At 29.2% G+C, this 24606-nt stretch overlaps 1 protein-coding gene across 1 annotated transcript in view; it reads left to right on the forward strand.

Moving 5' to 3' along the window:
• Window positions 1-1143: 1143 nt before the first annotated feature.
• LOC126553778 (uncharacterized) overlaps window positions 1144-24606 on the forward strand; it is a 52315-nt gene continuing 28852 nt past the window's right edge. Inside the window, exons 1-7 of the mRNA XM_050208894.1 lie at window positions 1144-1443; window positions 2587-2619; window positions 13856-13885; window positions 15687-15832; window positions 18932-19049; window positions 21223-21482; window positions 22651-22866. Coding sequence (XP_050064851.1) covers window positions 1395-1443; window positions 2587-2619; window positions 13856-13885; window positions 15687-15832; window positions 18932-19049; window positions 21223-21482; window positions 22651-22866 — 852 coding nt within the window. The 5' untranslated portion in view covers window positions 1144-1394. The remainder of the gene's footprint in view (window positions 1444-2586; window positions 2620-13855; window positions 13886-15686; window positions 15833-18931; window positions 19050-21222; window positions 21483-22650; window positions 22867-24606) is intronic.

Here is a 24606-nt window from a genome sequence, read left to right on the forward strand (position 1 = left end):
ATTTTTAACATTTAAATATACATTGACAATTAATTCTAAAATATATGTAAAACTCATCTTAAAAGTGTTTGAATTGTTGAATTTGGATAATTTGAAATGCAGCTGGTAGATTTTTAGTCGAGTATGGAAAGAAAAATTCGTTAAGAAATTAATTGGAAGAATTTCAGCGTAATGAGATTAGGTAATAAGAAAATTGATCGTAAACACAGGGAGCATTTTGAAAATGTGGAATACAATTCCACAGCATTATTCCACTTTAAAAATAGTAATATTAGCTGTTATGTTTATTTTTTGTTCAACATTCACTACTTTCAGAAATAAATGTTGTAAAATCTGATTCAAGAAACCTAGTAACTGATGAATTCAGTGCGAAATAAAATCAAATTATGGTTACTAATTAGTAATTGCAAACCATATATCAACAAATTAGGTTCAAGTATTCAAAAAATAAATCACATTCAGAAAATAAAAATTAGCAAAATATTGTTATTATAATATGTACTTCAACTTTACTAACCTTTATTATATTAATAAATCAATTATACAATAAAATTACAATAATTTATTTTCTTATTATACTGAATATTTTTCATGGCAAGCTCGTAAAAGGTCATTTTTGGCACGTTGTGATCAAATAATTTATCACTCTTGGTGTATAATATTATGTATTACCTCTGTTGTAAACGTTATCGTTCAAAATGTTATAAAAAACTTCTCAAATACGTAATAATATCAGAAATATTAATTAATCTTCTTTAATTTGTAATAGGTAAGGTCGGATTTCTTGGAAATGTGTGATTTATTTGTTTTTTCCATTTCCTTTCCATATTTAATTTCTGCTCAATACACCGAGTTTTCATCTTTTTCTAAATTTATTTATATCAATAAAATTAAAATTATAAAATTATAAAATTTTTCGTTTAACGCGTTGTAATAAACCATAAATAAATAAGAATATAATACGCTGAACAGTGGTGTACAGTGTACATATGGAAAATAAACTGTACTCCAGATTAAAATATCATTAAAAATAATTCATTGTAACAAAGTTACCTGTATAACTATCTACAATCGATATTTAATCATATTTTATTTTATCAAAGTACTTGATACACATATGGGGTAATAGGTAATGCATAGTTTACCTGGTTAGTTGATAAATAATATTTGTTTATTTTATCCAGTATGCACGGGAAGTGCATACTGGATAAAACTTATAGTGTTCCAATCTACACTATCAGCTTTTCGTACTCTACCAGTAACATATATATTTCAAAATCCATAAAATAAAATAATTTATTTTGTTTTAGTTTTTATAAATAAGTAGAAAAATAATAATTAATATAATGTTATATCTGTCCAAACTATGTTAATAACAATAGTATTTTCATTCAATGCATTATCTGTGTTTAGATGAGTTTCAAAGCGAGATTATTTCTCCAGGTAAATATCATATTTTAGTAAATGATTTAAATATGTGAATAGTGTACAAAACTTGTATTTTTATTTGGTTAGGAATAGATACTACAAATAAAGGAGACCGCGTTTCTCAAAATATTGATTTCTTACCATAACTTTATTTTTTTATTTCTATAAAAATTAGAGGTGTAAAAAATATAAAAAAAACATTTTTAATAGGTAGTTCCATATTAGAAATAATGACTCAGTTGTTTTTTCAATAAAAAATAAAAATGGTGCCAAAATGTTTGAAAACGATTTTCTAGCATGTTCACCGCCCAAGACTTTTTTGATAATCTTAAGATAAACCCAAACTTAATACGTAATATTAATTTCGTTATCTTACTATTTCGTGACGCTAACAAAAAACCTCGTACACCGTTAGATGGCGTAAGTAGCGCTTAATAAAACCATTATGCTATTATATTTGTTTGAAGAAACCCAAGCCTACGATAAATAATTGAAAATCTCATACCGAGTGTCACATATGTGTGACATGGGTTTTTTTAAAGAAACCTCATGTCACACATATGTGACACTTGGCGGCGAACGTGCTAGATAAAATTGTTGATTCATACTTATTTAGTTACACGTTTAAATGTCGTATAGCAATTCATTTCCCAAATTAAGGTAATAATTAATTAAGAAACTAGACATATCTGCATTAAATTAAAGATTCATCCTTACTGATTTGTATCATTATTTATTCTGCAAGTGTGGGACCTCCAATATTTGATGTTCAACATGTGAAACAAATATGAAGTTAACACCCACAAATTTTGCTTACATTTTTTCTTATGTTAATTACAATTTTTAATATATTAGAGCTATGAAATTTTCAAACGATCCAATTTTCTCCTCAGCAATAATTACTATTATAAAAATATTATAAATATACTCATTGATGTATATGAAAATTGATTTAGGTACTTATTTTTTTAAAAAAAATAATAATATGGATTGACCTATCGTATTAGAGAAATACTAGAAATTTATTATACTGTTTAGTGAAATACTATTTAAACGTGTAACATCTTAGTCCCCTAAAAGTAATATTTTAACATCAATATTATATTTTATGGAAAGTTTTGTACAATATTTTAATGATTTAACGTTAATTATGAACAGCTGAAAATGAAAAATATCACTTGACGATATTTAGTGAGTACGAACATATGAAATTTATTTTAAAAATAAATAATGTTTGTATTTTGTAACATAGGTACTTATAATATTTTCGGTTTAACTAAGCTTAAATTAGTTACGATTGCTGTAGTCTTAAACAAACAAAGCTCAAAATCAGACAATAAATCACAAATTTCAACATAATTTTTAAAAAATAATTTTTAACGACCAAATTTTAACAAAATAAGTATCAGTGTAAAGGGGTAGTACTAGGGGGTTAACAGTATTTCGTCATACTGTAAACAGTTTTTTATATTGTTACAGTGTGATTTATCTTGCCATAATCAACGCAATTCTTTTACACTTGCCGTGGTCATTTTTAAACCATCCTTTATCTATACAGTCAAATTTTCATTCCAAGGTTCTTTTTCTAGTACCTTATCACCTGTTGGCGTCGACTACTGCCGCGTATTTGCACAATTCAATCGTGAGGTGAATACGATTTAACGTATATGATCAACATTATTTGTGATTGAGAGGTTTGAAATAATTATATTCAGTTAACGATAATCATGTTTTAATAATGCCCATGGTTACCTAATTTTTAGTAATTTTACAAATTTGAGTACTCTTGCGAGTGATGTGGTAGTCTCATCATGCATGACACGAGTACTAACAATAATAGGCCGTGAGTCGGGTCACCAAAATACCTCATAGCGCACCAATATTTACAGACCAAACCATATGATGTGGTAGTATGCGGGAGAAGTAAATTGATGTATAGTATGTATATATTTGTGCAAAATAAGAACTGATAACAAAGGGTAACTCAGTGATAGATATAAAATTAACAGTTTCTAACTAATATCAATCCATCCTTCAGAAATAGACAAAGCGTCTTCAGCATACTGTTTCGTGCGATCTCTTTTTCGTTGAACAACAGTTAGTGTTCATCCTGAAAGGCATCGTTTTTGATCTTTATAATAATATAATTTTAACTGATTTAATGTCAGGAATTATTGTTCTTGAGTTGATATCTAATTTTAGATATAATTTAAAAATCGTAATAACCAACTAAAATTTAAAATCCTCAAGATTGTGATACCTTAATTGACGATTAAATGAGTAATTGGGGTTCATATAATTCTAGACGTGAAATTATGGGAATTTTTATTGTAGCTATTATCGTTCTTGAATAGAAAATTTTTGATTGCCATTCATCATTTTTAGATTTACCATACATAAGCATCAGAAAATACATGTAGTTCAAACATATCAACCATGCCAGACTTAGCCTTCTTTGGAATTCATAAATCCTCTAAATATTCAATTTGTGTATCGTACTGTTTCAATCTATGCTCTATGTAATCCAAAACTTAGTGTAGTGTATTTTAAACAGCCATAACTGATGAAGCAATATCTTTCCTTTAATTAATACAAAAGTATGAAATCCAAGAATGTCAACAAAAAACTATAATATGACTATCTTAGTTACCATATCAACATTAATTTGTTTGGTAACATTAAATCGCAATTCATCTGCATGTGGTTTCCAAATTAAACCTAAAGATTTTACGGTTTATTTGAATATATTTTTAGCACAAACAAGAAATATTTAATGTCTTTTCCAGTTTATTTTTACATCTAGACCCAAGAGCAGCTGGAGCTACTTGCGAGATGGTAGTTTTACATAATCTATGATTGAAATAATCTCGCCTTTTACAGTTTTTATATTTTTTAAAGTCTCATCCTCAGTCATACGATTTTCCACGTAGGATCAGTATGGATTGAGAATCACATAGAAGTTGCTTTAGCTTTTGTAATACTAAAAAATTTTAACACCAAGTTATTTATTATGAATGTAGGTGGTGTAGTAACATACGTAACAGTGACTAGGTAATAGCTTAGATTAAATATACTATAGATAGCCTACCGGTATAGAAGATAATGGAAACACATAAATTAATAATACAACATCTCAATAGATAGCATACGCATTTGTGTAGTATCTAAAAATATATTACAAATAAAATCGAATAGAAAATAAAGATTTCCTGTGCGGGGGAGGGGGGTATGACTGGGATTCGACCGGTTTAGACTAAAAATAAATTGCGATACAGAGTAAATAAATAATGAAATAATATAAAATATACAGACTATATAATCGTCAACGCTTCCAAAACAACTCTATAGTTGTTGTAGACAAAAATAATAAATATTAATAAGACATAATTAAATTATAATATTGGAACATTTGCAAATCTGCGCGACCCGTAACAATAGTTTTTAACACTTCAATTAGTATAATGTTATCATGGCTACAAAAGGCAATAAAAGTATGTTTTTTAACTGTGGCAAAAGTAAAAGAAATGATAAAAATACACGGTTATTCCGTTTTTCCCAAAATCAAGACCCTGCAAAGAATGGGTTAAATAGTCAGGTTAGTTGGTTGAATAACAAACAATTAAAAAAGTGAATTATTATTCTTTTTAAAAAATTTAAAAATTCGGTTTCGATTAGCTTTAGAAACGATCAAATATTATTTTAGATTTTATTATTACACGCCAATATATTCAATAAATGGTAACGTTGCACGATATTCATCTGATCTGAATCGAGCGCATATGGGCTTTGATTCAGGGGCGCAAATGGGTTGCGCTGGGATGATCATATGGTCCACGTCTAGCAGTATCAAATAATTGCTATCTACACAAATAAAATAAAACGAGTTTAAATTATTTTGGCTCAACATAGTACATTTAATTTGTATGTAGTTTTGATGAAATGACTCTAATGTCATAAACAAAAATCGCATTAAAAAATTCATTTAAAAACTTGTTTGTATTTTAAATTCTGAACGAAGCGATTGAATTGATTGTACAATGATGTGGGTTTTTTTTTTTGTTTTTGCATTTGTACAGCATAACTATTGTTGAAATAATTCTTCAATTTCAAACTTCAGGGGAGGTTTTCTTGGTGCATTTTAGAGGCTAAATTTTTCTAGTAGTTTTCAAAAAAAAAAATAGTGACGGAAAACTGTAATTTTTTCACAAAATCAATTTTTGACAAAATCGATTATTTAGTTGTAATTTAAAAACTAAACACTATGTAATGTATATATTTGAAATTTTGATTAAATGCTTGTATTAATGTTATCGATGTACAGTTAAATTTTCAAAATATTTTTGTTTTAGCTATTTATTTATCTATTTGTTTAACTGAAAATTTAAATTTTTTTCTGAGTATTTTTTTTAAGTGTCGAAAAAAAATTTTGGGTGCCAAAAAAAACTTAAAAGGTTAACATTTAAAAAAAATGTTTCTTATAAGTGGTTCTTGTAGTAGTTAAAAAAAAATCATTCACACAATTTTTTTATAAGCATTTAAATTTTTTTGAAGTATGTCAAAGTTGTGAAAATATAATGTTTGTAGTTGAAAATTCATAATATTTTTTTATTTTTTATGATGTATGTTTTTTTTTTTGTGTCTGTGTACAGCATAACTAGTCGAAATAATGCTCCAATTTCAAAGTATGGGGGTGGTTTCCGTTGTAAAAATGAATATTATAGAGTATTACAGAGGTGAAAAGTTAACATTTTCCAACAGTTTTTTATATTATACTACTCTTTGACATTTTTGATATTTATATTGTACACATCTTTACATGTAGTTTGATGATAGAATGATATTATTGATTATTTGATTATTTAGATTATTATTATTATTATTATTATACCATATTTTATATCAATATTATTTTTATTTTTTCTATTTTAATTAATTAACACTTTACATAATTACTAGTTACTACGTAGGTAAAAAACTTATATTTATATAATATACTTTATGTATATAATAGTACAAAGTGTCCGCGTTCTGCAATGTACCTTTTTACCAGACCGTACTATGTGACCGCGTTTCGCACTTTTAATGCCTGACCGACGACCGTACAAAGTGACCTAGAATCTTTCGGCACGGCTGTTTCGGCGCGAGGAAATTTCTGCGCGGTGTTTTTTTTTTAAATTAACTATTACTATTATGAAAAATAATCTTAATAAAATTGTCAATACCTAGTGCAATCCTACCAAATATATCTGTTATCGTGTAACGTAAGAACCGACTATATGTCTATATAGGTAAAATAAAAGTATAGGTTATTAACCCACAGCAGTTAAGATAAAGTGATGATTATGTATACGTGTAGTGTATGAACTGTAAAGCAATCAGTGTAATCCAAAATCTATATCTTCAGATAATCTTATAATCTTTAGAAGATAATTATATAAGTCAAACTAACCGTAATGGTCGAGGAAGAAGAAATGCGTATTTTCTAATCCAGTTCTCGACCTATCATCATTGCTGCACAAAAATTTATACTTACTTAAAATGTCTATTTTATTATCGAACCGCGAACGTGAAATTTTTGTACTAGACGGTTTCATGTATATCTTCGACAAATTTAATTTTAACCGTACAAAGCGATTTTGGAGGTGTCGCAATAAAGATATATATGTAATTGTTGAATTCATACAGGAATCGATGATTATATTATACAAAAACAAATTAACGACCATACTCATGATTCTGAAGCGGCTAAAATTGAAGTAGTGGCTGAAATTACAAAAATTAAGACACATGCACTTCAAACAATGGAGCCTACATCAGTTGTAATAAACCAGTGTTTCCCAACCATTTTACCACCACGGACCTTTTTCGATAATATTTTATATGTCGCGGACCACCTCAATTTTACGCAAACTAGGAAGACCTTTTTTTTTTGCTCATTAACAAGAATACACAAAATTTATCGAAAAATGTAAATTTTTATTATTTTACTGTACCCTTATTACCCTGATACCTACACACTTATAAAAGAAGAAAATACTTATCGGTCGTCGGCAGAAACAACGATAAGATAACCGTATATTATGGTAAAATAAAATATTTTTCGCTGTTTAAAAAAAAAAAATAATTTTTAATAGAAAACGAAGAAAGGTACCGCGGATCACCTATGACTGGCCCACGGACCACCGGTTGGGAAACACTGTAATAAACGAATGTGTTGGATCTTTATCCGAAGCAGCTAAAGTAAGTACAAATTTCAGACAGCTTTTTGTTTTTACTAGGCCCGTTAATTTAATTTTAGGAACCATAATGTAGTTTAGCATATGAAAGCTAATTAAAAAAAAATATTACATACATTTATATATTTTTATTAAATTATTTAAAAAGATATTCATTGTTGTTTGAATTCAGGCCACTTTGCCAAGTAATTCAACTTTAAAAAAAAACGATTTGCCGAAAACGTAAAGAAATCCAAATGGCACCACATAATCCAGTCGACCTAACTACACTAGACATCCCACCCACGTATACTATGTATTCTTCATCAAACGGTAATAAGGAAATATTTTTACAAAGTGTGTAACGAGAAATCGTTTATACTGCCAATAATTACGCCAATAATACCACTACCACTACCAGTGGAGTACGGCCGAACTAAAAAGTCTGCGGCGCGCACACTACTTCCACACTACGCGCGCAACAGATAGCGCTATTGCGCTCACACTTTTACTTAACTGGCGTGGACGGACGTTTTACCATATTTAAAGGTCGTCCGCCGGCCAATAATTATTAGGAACATCATCGGAGTCGATTAACAAATGCTTAGTGCATATACACGGTAGCAGAAACTACGGATAAATGAACGGAACACGACAAAACGTCGTAGTGGATTCCGGAACAACTGCTGCCCGAGAAGCACGTGACTAGGCATAAATACGACCCGTCGATGGTCAAAAAGCAAGTTATTCTCCTTTCCGATTAGCTAGTTATAGTATGACGGAGATGGTACAGAGGAATACAGCTTGTCTGTATTAACGCCCTGTATCGTGGTCTCCGAAGTACTATAACTACTAATCAACAGCGATCCGACCGTCGACAACGCCGACCAAGCCCAACAGCGATCCGACCGCCGACACCGCCGACTAGGACCAAGCGCAACAGCAATCCAGTCACCAACGCTGCCGATAACCCCGACTTCCGACCGTCTATCTTTGTATACGGACTACGGCAGTACCGTAGCAGTATACCTATACAGAGATAGACGTGTTTTCCTTTCCACGTCCCTCTGGTGGTATTGTGTACGGACTACGGCAGTACCGTAGTAGTATACCTACACAATATCATCCAGACCAACCATTCCCCGCCAGCTGATCACACCCCTTGGACACCGTGAGTCAGACATACACTATTCTATATCTATGTTATTGTATCACATATATGTTTTATGTTCTTTTTATTATATGCTCGAAGAGAAAAAACACATTAAAAGAAAATATTGTAATCTTCTATTAACTGTTACAACTATTGTTTTGTGTTTAAATAAAGTATATGTAAATGACAATTTAAAGAAAATCACGTGTAAAAGTCATTTCGTTACAAGTGATAGTGGTCCAGGTTCTAACAGAATATTAATTTTGCTCGATCTAAGAGCCTTGATATTTTGGAAAATTCGAGCGTTTGGTACATGGATGGTACATTTAAAGTTGCACCTTCATTATTCAGTCAAGTATATGTAATATTAGCTGAATATTTACATGGTATACTGCCTATGGTTTATATTTTACTCCCCGATAAACAATCAGTAACATATGTTTTTAATGTTGAAAAATTTAAGACCGGCTATAAATCAATAAAAAAAGCATTTACCAATGTTAAAATATATGGGTGTTTATTTCATTTGTCGAACAATTTTAAAAAGCAAGTTGGTGCATTAAATCTCACAACTCGATATAACAATGATGCTGATTTTTCTATATCAGTTAAAACGATAATTTCATTAGCATTTGTAAAAATAGAAAATCTTGATTTTGCAGTTGATTTATTAGCTCAAAATCTTGATGAAAATTAAATTATTTATTAGAATGGTTCGAAGATAATTATATAGGTCGAATTAACCGTAATGGTCGGGGAAGAAGAAATGCGCGTTTCCCTCCAGAAATTTGTAATTTATATGATAAAGTCTTAAATTCAGAAAATAGAACAAATAATCATGCCGAGGCAGCAAATAGGAAGTTGAATATTGAAATAGGAGTGTGTGGCCCAACAAATTGGACATGTATAAATTGCCTAAGAAGGGTTTAAACAGGTCACGATGTTTTTATGGCGCAACTAACCGCTAGAGGGAGACCCCTAAAAAATTTAAAAAATATACCGACCTAAATTATCGATTACATAAAATAGTTAGTGAATATAATATAAGAAATTGTATAGACTATTCAAAGGGAATCGCTCATAATATTTCTTTAAAATAAATTTCAATTGTATATTATTAACATTTTTAAAGTATTATTAATTCATTTTTTTTGACTATTTAAAGGGAATCGCTAATAATATTTTTTTTAAATAAATTTCAATTGTATATTATTAACATTTTTAAAGTATTATTAATTCATTTTTTTAAATAATTATAAAATCATTAGGTATCATAATTTATATTTTAACCGTGTAATCATGTATTATAAAACATATAAAACTTTATTGTTATGTTATTTATTTTGTATTTTTAAAATTTATTGTAATATTCAAATAATGATATATTATTATTTGTTTTGTATTTTTAGATTTTATGTGAGTTAATAACCAACATGTTTAAACTGCCGCCTTTTCCTATCGGGACTTTACCATCGGCGCGCGCGATACCGCACGATAACACGACGAATCTCGAACTTTGGACTCCTTCCCCGCCCATGCCCACGACCTGGACGGCTCGGACGTCGTCTCCGTGCCGCCTGTCTGTCTGCGTTCCGACGGTGCCGAACTACAACGGCCCGTGCGCCTTAGGTATCTTTTTATACTCGTGTGTGTGGCGTGTGCCGTAACATTTTTTTTGGTTTGGCCGTGTTTAGGTGTTACGTCCGCAAGTCGCAAGTATCTCGTTGAACTTGAGACAACAATAGTTGTGCGTGATTATTGCCGTGGTGTTTCGGTCGCTGTTCGGAGGATTTGGTACATATTGCGATTTACTCCGACAACCACGTGTGCGACGTAATCTCAGCTCACGGAAATACTGATATTGATGGTGTAAACTCCGTCGTCTGTGTGTATCGTTCCTATTAAATTGAGCACTCGAGTGCACACACCCTGTCGTGTTGGATAATTGCGATTTGGACGTTGTCGGTTGTCCGTTACAATTTGAAGAATTACTCGTCGGTGTCACCGCCGCTGCCGTGAGGTCATTGACCATTGTGCCGCCGCCGTCAACAGCTGATGTCATTGTGCTATCACCTGCCGCCGTCGCCGACGTTGTCATAATATTGTAATCTCACCGCCATCACCGCCGTGGTATCGTTACTATTGTTTTATGTTTTATAATAATTGTCCATAAGACATATTATTATTATTAAAATTATAATTATTATTCGCTGACCGACAAAGAGACGTCTTTAACGGTAGTAACTCTGTAAATATTACTTACGTTCATTATTATTATTCATTTCTATATTATACATTATTATTATACAATCAAATATTGTGTTAACATTCAATAGGTATTAAGAAATCTGTGTCACCTCACCCCCATACCGATGCGAGTCGTCGTAGCTAACCACCATATCTCGTAGGAGTTACGTCGGCGTTGAACACTACACCTTTATCTTACATATATAATCGGTTTTTACGTTATACGATAACAGCTATATTTGGTAGGATTGTACTGTTGATGATTTTATAAAGATTATTTTTCATAATAGTAATAGTTAATTAAAAAAAAAAAACGACGCGCCGAAATTTCCAGCGCCGAAACTGCCGTGCCGAAATGTCCGATTCCCTTTGAAAGGGCGTTCTAGTACGGGATTGGTTAAATTGAGTCCCGGGGAAAAACAGTTGTAGCATGCACTCTATAAAAATAAATTTCATTATTATCAAAGACCGGATTTATATGCATTTTAAAATTAAAAATATGAAAGCAAACATGTACTAAAAAAAAGTCAAAATATGCAAGAAATAGATGTAAAACATACAGAATAAAATTTCAATTTCAATTTTTATTACATTTTATATTTAATTTTAATTTTGCTGTGATAATTATCTATAAGTTTTTTTAAAATTTTTATAAACAAAAAGTGAAATATATAATATAACAAATATGTATTACAAATATGTAATTTGTTAAATTATTGTAATTTAATTTTTAATCATTGATATTTTGTAAAAAATATTTTATTAAAATTGAATTGTAGATAGGTACTTATACATTGGTGATATACTGGTATGAATAGGAAAAAAGTACGAACAATTTAATGTAGTATGTTAAGTAGAAAAACAATAACCTAACCTATTTTTAAGTCTGATATTCTTTGAGACTTGAAAATATATTTGACTTCATTTATACGATATTGTTATTTTTATTAACAATAATAAAATTATAATTATTAATACGAGTATTGTCTTTAGAAATGTTTATAAAAATGAATATTACCTAAATATTTTTAACATTTTCACCAGTATTTTATAAAATGTAATAAATTATATTAGCTTTATGCCATTATATTTGTCTAAATTATTATTATTATTATTATTTTTTACTATTAAGGTACCTGGTTTAACAATAATTTAAAAAAATTTATAATTAGGTTACACTTTTGTAAAATAAAAGTAGTATGCTACTCTCATTACCCGTTCTATGAAAGAAAAAATAATATTGTTTTATTAGATATTAATAATTGACCACTTAATAAGTATAGTTATTACTCATTATATATGTATATAGTTAGACATAATTATTATATAATAACTAGGGCTAGGATTTATATGCATTTGCATGTTTTTTTCCTTAAGTCCAAATTTAATGGTTGTCAGATTTGTCCATGATTTGGCTAATTCTCGTTTAAATAGAACCAATTTATTTTTGCTTATTTTTGCATATTTTGAACACAATGCATATAATTGCATATTTATAGATTTTTGGAATTTTGACTTTTTTTTAACTTAAATTTTCAAATTTTTATAATTTATTGTTAATTTTAAATGGTGTTTTTTTCATAAAATCGATAATTTTTGGTTTATCCGTCGAATTATTGTAAATATAAAGTATAAATATTATCTATCTAAGAAATCGATATTGATTAACTCCAGGATAAATCGCATTATTTAAAATATGCACCAATAACATCGTGTGATGTGGAAAGGAGTTTTAGTCAGTATAAATCTATTTTACGTTCAAATCGCTGGATGTTTGTATTTGAAAATTATTGAAACAACACATTATAGTAGCATGTAATAATGATATAATATAAACTAATATTCAATATTTTAATGTAATAATAATACAATTTTGAATTATGATAAATAATAATACTCTAGAAATAATAAAAATTTGTTTTTGCATATTTTTGCATATTTTGGTAAATAAAATGCATATTTTACAACTTTTTATTGCATATAAATCCTAGCCCTAATAATAACTATAATATTTATATTTTAATGCCTGTTGTCACAAGTAAAGTTTTAAAGTTTACCAACATGTATTTTACTAAGAATACATAGTAATTAATTATTACCTAGTTTATAAATTATATACTTTTATGTCAGTTGCCTTTTAAAAACTAGATACAAATACACACTGATTATCATTGGAACGGTAATATAATATGACCACTTATATTAGTCTTATTACGATCATTCAGTGTAGGATGTCGAAACTGTACAAGTTTTTTGTTTTACAATTGTCGCGTTTGACGAAATTCCGTTAGGTTATGCGAAATAACTAATACTTAGAACGATCCTATGGTGGACGGGGGTCCATTAGTACTATTCCGCCGGGCATGGGCGTAGGTAGGAAATATTTTCATAGGTGGTTTGATATAGGTATACATTCAATTTGATATACAATATTTATTTTAAAATTGTTTTATCTTTTAGTTAGTTTCTGAGATTATCTAGTACTTACAAAAAATGCAAACAAAATTGCTGTATATTATATAAATTATCTACATATACTTAATATATATACCTATACACTACCTATATACTTAATCAATATAATAATTATTATACACATAAAACATTGATGAAAGTTTGACGAAAATTTTTATTTCAAGAACTTGGTATTAATTTTATGTTGTGTGGAGGTTTAAACTAATAGAGATATTGTGAAATTATAACCTTGAAGATACACTAATAAATAACGTATAATCTATATATAACAATATCCTAATACTATAAAAAAAAATGATATATTTAAAGACAATTTAGTGTTTGTTTTTGATTACAGGAAAATCATTGATCTTAGATGATACTGTTCGTAAGTATTTTTATTTATTGCATAATATATTAAACATTCTATTAATATAAATAATGTTTTTGTTTATTACACATAACTAGCTGTCCCGACATGGCGTTCCCCGTGTATTAGTTTATTTTTTGGCATTTTCGTGTCGTGTGTTAGTATTTACTGTAATATTAAAAGTATGAAGTATCTATATTGATATTCGAAAGTGTTCGAAAGTGTCTATTATACATCGTAAAATACTTATTACTCAGTCAATTTATACGAATTAAAAAATAAAAATGGATAAAGATCTGTGATTAATATAATTTTTAGACATTATATTACGTTTAGGTCTCAATTCCAAATACATTATAAACACTTTTCATTATATTGTCACTTTCTATTAAAGCTACTGTATATACTATGTAGCTATATAAAATCTATGCAAACTTTTAAGAGCCCCTCTTTTACCCCCTTAGAGGTTGAATTTTGAAAAATTATTTCTTAGTGTGCCCCTACATTGCTTAAAGAACCTTTGTACAAGATTTCAAGTCTCTAGACCCAGTGATTTAGTCTGGGCATTGAAGAATGAATAGAGGTGGTCTCCTATATGTATATAGATTATATAATTATAATATATACATTTAATTGTGTATCTAATAGTAACGTTATCTTATATAAAACTAATTTCTAACTTAATATATTCATGTATACGAGGGTTGTTATGCCCAGATAGATATAAGTACTCCTTTGAACTATGCACATTCAAATAAACAAATCACTAATTATTGTTATTTGTAATTATGTATTATGAACGTTAATAATATTATTACATTTATAATAATATTTACTTTTTCATACACATTATACACTACAATAATGATAGTATGATCAGCTAATAAATAATTAAACTGAAAATGTGTACCAATTGTGAATGAAGTTCACCATTTAAATATAATTTAAAGACTACGAACTATGGGTGAAGAAATTTAATCAATCCAATATCTAAAAGAATAAGTGGGAAGTACATGAGTTTATTCTTAATTAATATACACGTACCAAATGAATATACTAAATGTAAAAAATACCCGTAGAAGAGCATTTATAACAATGATGTAATAAAAATATTTTACGAAATACCAAAAATCATGATTACAATCATTCACTTCAATTCCAAGTATAGTTCGTTTGTTTGTTTGTTTTTTTTTTTTTTATTAAAAATCTATGTTTAATATTCACACAGAAAACACAACAAGTAAATTGAATACTACTCGTCTATAATAATACTAATAGTTGTATTAATTGTCTTGAAGGCGGAAAACCGTCTATCAATAATATCTCCTGTGTTAGGCAAGGCCCATCTATTGACCATTTTATTTTTAATCACATTGGAGGGTTGCTGTGGTTGGTTATAGAAGACATACGGGAAATAAAAGGGTTTTGGCTTGAATGAAACTTTTTGTAGTGTCGAGTGGTTATTTCATTGACTGTTGAGATTCGTAGATCCTTGTGTAGTGCGTCGATGGTCATATACCATTAGGTTAGACTGGAAAGCTTGTATCGGTCTTATATTAATCAGTTTAGCTTGGCCCCAGATTTGAATAATAAGATTTTTTAAAAATATTATTTATAAACTTACTTGTTTTATTGCAATGTGTTCGATATATTTGATAAACTCTACTACTTGTCACAAAACTGTGTTGCTTACGTAAAATAGGTATACACCAGCAATCATATTATTATACCTATTAAAGTTGTCAGAACAAAAGCAAATTTCATGTTGTTTTAAAAATTATTTTTTAGTTATAAAACTAGGGTTGCATTTCATTTTCAGCAATTGAACAACTATGGAGTGAACTTCTTGAAACTGGAACTGACACTTATAGAATTAAATTTCATAACAAATTAATAAACCGATACAACAAATACAACAAAAACGGTTTATTTGCAAGAATACATGAAAATATTACGGGAAAGAAAGTAAATAAAAAATGAACATTATAAATATATACAATAATCAATAAATGTCACTAACACATATACACACATGAATATATATATTATTTCTATGTATAAATATACTTAAATGTAGATTGCCTACACAAAAAATAATGAATAACCTTTAAAAATGGCAAAAAATTCCAACTTAAAACGATTAATTTTATAAAAACAACTTGATATTTGATTCTATTGTTATTTCTTAACACATATTTCTTAGCCTTTGTTCATATTTATTTTATTTTATTTTTTTTGAACTGTACCAAGTTTGATACTTAAAAATTTAATAACTGCTTGTGAATTTGGTTTATGGCGAGCTCAAAAAATAATTTAATATTAAATAATAAACTTTTTTTTAAAAAAAGGTAGGATATGTTTATATTAAAAATATATTGGGGGAAATTGTCCTAGTAGACCGAAAACAGTCTTTAGGAAAATTTCCGGAGGGGGTGGAGGTCCGCAATTCTTGTAGTGCAAATGCTTTTGATTTTAACACAGATAATGAAAATAATAGGTACATTAGGTTTAAAATATTCAGAACCAACTAAAACAGGAGAAATACTTGGTTCAAAAATTGGAAATAGTAGAAATGTGTGAGAATAGATTTATTTTCATGTGTAGGAATCGGTTATAATGATTGTTGTGTTAATATGCCTGCTACTCGTATTATTGCATTTTAATTGTCCTCGTGAAGATAAACAGAACCAATTAAATCTTGCTTGTCTTTTAATATGTCTATTTGATAAACTAATTGTGATATGTGACATACATCAGTTGTATCATCAAATAAAATACAGTTTTATTTAGCCTTCTGTATTCGATTAAATACAATTTAAAGAACTTCAATGTCACAATCATTTATTAATTAATTTGTCGATATTTTATTAACATTAAAAGTGTAATTATTTTTAGCTGTCATTAAATGATTTTCCAAAACTATATTTTCATTATCTATTCGGAACCTTAATAATGAACGAAAATTCTCTTCAATTGCAATAATTCATATTAAGTAATGAACTGCCAATCAGGTAGCCTCTTATAGGTAACTATATTCTGTTATCTAGGTACTATTAAATACTATTTTTATTATTGGAACAAGTCTTTCTCTATTTTCATTTTTCAAAAACTTGCTGTATACGTAAAGTTTCAACTAGTTTCTAATATCGTATGTTGAATTTTTATATACTTAAATGGATGATTCACCTTCAACTATTGCCAACTTATGATACTGAGTTTGAGAATTAAAGTCTACGTCTCCATGTTTCCTTAATAAATTAGCAAATTTTATTAAGAATTTATTCACCAATTTTTAACAGATATTGTTTTTACCTAGTAGAATATCATTACTAAAACTGACGCAACTTTTCCAAAAAAGACCCTTTTTCACATCGGAATAAACTAACTAAGAATAAATTGATAAATGTGATGATTGTAACCTAACTTTTCCAGGGGTGAGGACCTAGTGATTTTTAAAAATCATAAACTTAGTAAAATCATTAATAGTATGTATGTGATCTATAAAGTTACTAATATCATAATTTTCAGATAAAGTAGTATATTCAAATCTGTTTGGAAACAATATCGTAAAAATTTATTCTTTGTTGCAAAATCTAAGATTTATATTTAAAATCAACATAGGTATTTTGAGTGATCAAAAAAATGTTTTTATTTAATGTTAATATACTTAAAAAAAATGATTTGAATAAGTTACCTATCCAAATACTGTTTTTATCTCCAACACCGTTGTTTACAATAAATGATGAACACCTTTTCTTATTTATAGTTCATAAGAATTGTATCGAAATTTATTAACTAGTAGATTATTTTCTTATTCATTGAAATTATATCACTTAAAGTGATTTGATATTTATAAAAAAACGTTTAACAAGGAAAGGTTTAATATTTGGGGTTTTATGGGTAGACTTACAGTATGGTAGAACCTTTGGTAGTGCTACTGGCGGGATGACTGTCTCTATTATGACTATGGTCGTCTTAAGCGTTTGCAACCGGTGAAGGCACTGTGGACGGCGGCTATGGCGGTCTCGAAGGCGGCGCAGTACGGAGGCGAAATGGTAGTTACTCGTCTGATTTAGTTTGGACCAATATTAATTTAGTCCCTAAATCAGAGGAGTAAGTTTGACGGTGGTCGAACTACTTCGGACGGCGGTCTCGAAGGCGGCGAGGCGTAAATACGATGATTCACTTTACCGGGACCCGTCACCAGTTTCAACCAACTATAGATGACTCCATGTAAACTGTTTGTCGCCGGTAGAGTGAATCGGAACCGATACTGTCGATTTTTGCAGCTGTGTATATTTGTATGCTGTTCTGGCATTCTCCGCGTAGTAATAATGATCGATGGCAATTGCGGTTTTTGGTGGTATCTGTTGGTATAGTTTTCGCGGAGCACGCTGTAATATTATGGTAGTACATGATTAAGGTGACGCTTAATGTATATGTACCATCAGATTACTGGTAACAGGATTTTGATCAATTAGTACTGCTGGTACAACGTCGTTCACGCTATCTAGTGTGGGTGCCCGGCACATGTTATTGGGCACTGCACGCATATTAATACGCATACGGTTGACTGGTAGCGCGTTGGCGCGCGATTGCGGCACCCGTCGATCGTATCAGTTTCAATTTTCTGCACCGTACGCGATGTTTACTATGGTTGTGCGCGCTATTGTGCGAATGGTAAAATGGTCTCGTTACACCGTATTTACTTTAGCTGTGGGAGTTTTAAACAATAATTTATGATGAAGTTACACCCAATCATTAAATTATAAATAAATGAACAAACATCAATTAACATATACAATTATCTAGTAAAATATAACATACTTGGTAACAATAAAATATTTAATTATAAAATGTACGAGTGTCTTCAAAAAAATTATTTGGTTTAGTTTAAATAAATTTTACCTAGATACCCACTGAGTTTTATGAAAAAAAAAAATTATGAGCATTATATATGGATATATGATAAATTAAACTAATAAATGTTTTTATTTTATAAGTTATGTATGTATTACGAATGTATACTAATATAATAATTATGGTAAACAAAATTATTTTTAGAAAAACTTATCAGAAGAGTATAAAGAGTATATGGTATTAATTCAATCGTACTATAATGCTGCAAGTACATATTATTTTTCTAAGAACTATCAATTTGCATATAAAGTGGTCACTGATGGTAAATATTATAACACACATATATATATTATTAATATTGTTAATTGGATAATATAAAATAAAAAATAGGATATTATTTTTTTTCTAATTTTTAAATTGATCAATTTGATTAAACCAATCTAAAATATTTTTAAAAGAAAAAATAATTTTTTTTTTAGTTTTTCGGGATAATTCATTGTAGATTTTGTAAGATATAATTGAGGACATAAATAATTTCTGTCAATAAAAAAAAGCAATCAATTTAAGTATCGTGGTTATTTATATTCTCAAATTCTGAACGTGGCGATGAAAGTTTTTATTTTACAATGAAGTGTGTGTACAGTGTACACAATACGTTGTGGATACAATGATTCGATTTTGAATTCTGTCATCAAAGATGTTCCCTTAGTTATTTTAAATTAAATAAAAAAAAATATTTTCTGTGTTATATGATTATTATAAAAAATTATATTTTTACAAAATTCCTTAAATTCACGAAAATGTAGATATCATTCTACAATTGAACACTTATAAAATGAGTAATTTGTCTTGAATTTTTAATAAAAAGTCCATTTTAAGTATATCACACTGAAATCAAAAAATCTGATAAATAAACATTTAAAATCTTATTTTATATATGAGAGTTGTGAAAAAAATTAAGGTTCGCTCATTTCCTTCATTTATAAAACTTTTTTTTTATTTAAATTTAAAAATACACCATTGGAAAGGCTTATCTCCTAGCTATTTTTCAACATATTTGCCAGATTTTTCTCTGTATATTTGTTGAAGACAAATCCACTTATGGTAACACACTTCAAAGAAGTCCTCTGTCAATAAATTGGTAGAGTAATTTTGTGACCGCTTCCCGCAACACTTCGTCCGTCTAGAATCATTGTCCACTCAAGTATTGCTTTAATTTTGGGAACAACTAGAAGTCACAAGGTGCAAGATCAAGGTTGTAAAGGTCATGTTCAACGAGATCCCAACCAAATTAGGTCCAAAATTAAGTCCTTGGTCCTACCCATCTTAGCCTAACCTAGCCTAACCCTAACCTTAATCTAACCTTTCAGTCAAAATCGTGTTGATTGATTTTTCACTAACCTCGGGTACCCGGGCAGCCAGTTACCGAATCGTTATCCTTCGATCTTCTAGCAGAATTCTCAATTTTCGCCATAACTTCGTTGGAATTCGCTTCATTGTTCATAGTGGATATCTCTGCGTCCTTTGGAGAACTCGTTATACCATAAGCGGACGTGTTGAACGCTGATGCATGCTTACTCATCAATTTTCATAAATTTTCTATGAATTTCAACTGGTGAAACTTTGTAGCATCTAAAATTAGATCACTGCATGAACTTCGCACATATCGATGACAACGATAAGAAGTTTCATCGCAAATGGTTGACAGGCCGGCATTGAATGCCGCAATGAGTTCAGCTAATGCGGGATATCGAGTAAGGGAATCAGTACACTTGGTGGTTTCCTATGAAGCACGTTTACAGCATTGGGAGCTATTTTTTAATACAACTCTATTTTAAATACTAAATTAAATTTAAACGATATTTAAACTATAAATAATTTAAATATCAATATCATTGATATTCATTATTTTTCTATAAAACTTAAACAATATTATTTTATTTTATGCAAACAATAATTTAATGTCATATTCAGATATAATTATTGATATTGAAAACTTTTGATATAAATTCAATTACTGATAAAATGGATATTTTGTATACTAAGGTAACTTAAAAATTAACACAAATTTGTTACAATGAAGTTAAAAGCATGTGGTTTCCTTAGAATTAGAGACAATGTATAGCTGAAGAAGGACTCTACCGCAATATAAAAAGCTAGTTTCTTGGAAACACAGAGACCTTTGATAAAACCACTAAATACTCTCTGATTGGCATAACCGTGTAGTATTTTTCAGCAGTATATGTTCACTAGCTACATCAGAAAATCACTTATTAACAAATTAATTAGGGCAATATTTAGTTAGTGATTTATGTTACCTTACTATACTATTACCTTTATTAATATTTAATTGTTTTCATTTATTGGAATACATATTGATTTGCATATTGTGCAGATTAGTCATATTATAAATGGGTGTTAGAATTCGATTTATTATTATTTTTTTTTTTTTAATATAAATGTAATTTTATTAAATATGGGATTTGTGTTTTCAGGTTTAAATTTTTTCAATTCAATAAGAGAAAAATTATATTCTAATGATTATAAAACACAAAAAAAACATGTAGATATATGGAATTTACTATTACTAACATTGAAATTAGATATAATGACTACTGAAGGAAACAATTTTGGAGATACTGGTAATGTAAGGATGGCAGTACGAGAAGAAGAAATAAAATTTGTTCAAATTGATTACGCTAAACCATTTCCCAGTTCAGCAGTATTATTGTTTCGAAGACATTTTTTAGATGATGTGAGTACATTTGATTTATAAAATATCAGTTAAATATTAACAAATGGCCAAGATTTGATTGAGAGCAGAGAGGGTACGGCCCTGGGCTCATATTTATCTCCAAAAGGCTACGTTATATTAGTTGCAGACGAATTATTCAAAGTCACAATTATAATATACCAATTGCGGATACTTCTTTGAGTTAGCCGAGTGATAATCATTTCACTTGATCAGTGAGTTTTGGGTGTCTATAACTCGGTTACTAAATAAAAATGAATAAGTCGATTATCACGTCTGAGAGTTCAGTTAGTTAACAGTTTTCATTGGGTGTAAAATATTGTGCCCGGTGTTTTTTTGTACTTAAAAAATAAATATTTACCGAAAATGGTAGATGAGTTTCTAGTCATCAGTCATGATAAATATGATGTTTAATAACATAATATTGATAAATATTTTTTAATCTAATTAATTTAATCCAACTACAAAAACAAATTTCAACTACAAAATGATTAAAAATGGTTTCAAATCCCATATAACTTAAATTTTTAAAATTTCTTTTATCTTCAACCTTTAATTCGAAGAAAAAAATCAACAGTATGGTCTTGAAATAAAATACCAAGTTATACTACACAAACAATAGGTGTTATATTTCTTAATAATATGAAAAATAAGTAAAATTACTTATAACTGATCAAGTAATATAACTTATTGAAATAATTGTTATAATTTGATAAAATGTACAAAAAAAAATTATATAAAGTAATAAAGCAAATACCTATTAGTTGATAAGTATAATATGCGACAAAGATTAAACTTGTTGTATACAACTCAATAAGTCTCAGTTAGAACTAGTGTAGAACTAAAACTTCATAGAAATCAGTTTTACGAAACTTTATTTATAAGACATAATTAATTACAGAACTAGATAATTCTTAAAAATACTGGTACCTATTATAGATACCTAGATACACTAAGTGATTTAAGCTTGATGAATTATGATTGAATTTATGACGGCCATATATTTTTTTTAATAAATTTATAGGTTATTAATTTATTAGTTTGATCTAAATTCTAAAGTTAAGTAAAAACTAATCATTAGAAATATACCTACAATTTTTAAAATACTATATGATAATCACATTACGTTTATTTTTTAATTAAATTGTTTACCTTATTATATCATTCTCAGGAGAACAATATCACGAAGGACAAAATTCAAATATTGCATAAATTAAGGAGATGGTTAAATAATGAGAAGTTATGGACGGAGTTAGACGACGATATTTTGTATAGAAAACACATTTCTATGTACAAGTTCTTAGTACTTTTCACCATAAGTTCTGAACAAGGAGACAAATTAAGTAATATACTTAAAGCAATCGAAAAACCGGTCTTATCCATTGAAGTAAGTACAATATTATAGTTATCATTGAAAAAACAAATTGAAAAAGTCAACATTTAACATTGTTTACAACAACGGGCCTTACTAAGACGTACGTTGGACGCTAAGTCCTCCGGACCTTCGTGAGTGGGAAAATTTAAGTGACTAACAATTTGCTTATAATGCAGAGCACAATATAATAATAAAATAACAAGAAGAGCAATAAAATACAAATAATAATAAAAGGGATAACAATATTATAAAATCATTAATACAAGGTACAAGGGGAGGGGCTGGGATCACCGTCTGGCCTGTACCACTGCAACTGTGACTGTGGGTATTGAGGTGGTGATGAACGGCTGAGCTGTGGGATATCGCGAGCAAGCGATCGTTCGGAAAAGCCTTTTGTCGTACTGGACACTGGTGTGGAGCGACACGTACACGAACAAGCGAATGCGTAGCGGAGCAGCGAGTTGACACGTGGTTCACGTGTGTGCACCTGAGCGTAGCGCAATGCGTTGACAACAACAACCAAAGAACTCGTGAATCAACGGAGAACGGACTGTACAGCAACAGTAATTACACGTAGAGCAACGGAGCGCTAACGATACCAAAGCAACGCAAATAATCAAGCTTAAACGGCACAAAAAAAAACGTGGTTTTGCGTACAGATGGTACGGACGAGGAAACGCGTACACTTTCACGGACGGAACCGAACAGAAAGCACAACGAACGCACCGGTTCGCCAGCGACAAAACGCTGTTAACGACAGTCTAGCCAACATAGCATTGCGGCTGACGGCGCGTAGCGAACATGACCATAGTACATAGCGCGACATCCGACGGCGGCAACTCGACAGTCAAAAAGATCGAACAAATATGGTGATGCAGTATTTCATTGTTAGAATATTTTAATTACAATTGACACAATGTAAAAATGTAAATTACCATTATTTCAACTTGAGTTAACATTTTTAAATGAAAAAAAGTGGGAACCGTTTTGCTGTACATTAGATGCCGTGTGGACCACAATAATATAACTATAATAGCAGTGTTAAATTTGAATCCAATGATAGATATCATTACATTATACTAAAAACGATTCCGAATGGAGATAATTTGTCAGCCTAGGATATATTTCCAGTGGTTGATGAAAAAGGAGGTTTATGTTTTAACGGCCTGAATAAACCAAAGTTTAAGTCCTTTTCTAATGATTGTTTGCCTGATTTATGAAAAATTTTGTATTCAATTTGCAACTCTTAGCTACTGATATAAAAATTTTTATGATTCATACCCACAAAATAATTTGCAAATAATCATGATTTTGTCGAATTTTTGTCAATATTTGAACTTAAAAAGCCAATTAAAAAAAAATTTGTCTATGTATTCTTATAATTTTTGAATCACTTTAAGAATAACTTTTGAGTAACTTTGTATTCTATTTTCAAATATTTTGAATTAGCCAAAAAAATCGTATCGATATTTATAAAAAAAAAAAAATTAAACAAACACGAATACTTCAAATGCCTTAAAATAAGCAAAATATTTTGAAAATTATACCCTGTAAAGAAAATACCAACCATTGATTAAATATACATAGATAGCCCACGTCAATTGGCATAATGGAAACTAGTTAATTAATAACGCAACATGTCAATAGAGAGCGTATAGTGTCACGATTACAAATTAAATTATTATGATGGGAATAAAATACTAAAAATAAACAGTAACGCCGTAAATACTAAATCGTCGTCGTCTGCTGTTC

Source organism: Aphis gossypii, unplaced genomic scaffold (genome assembly GCF_020184175.1).
Source record: "Aphis gossypii isolate Hap1 unplaced genomic scaffold, ASM2018417v2 Contig00327, whole genome shotgun sequence".
In the NCBI taxonomy this organism is placed as follows: Eukaryota; Metazoa; Arthropoda; class Insecta; order Hemiptera; family Aphididae; genus Aphis; species Aphis gossypii.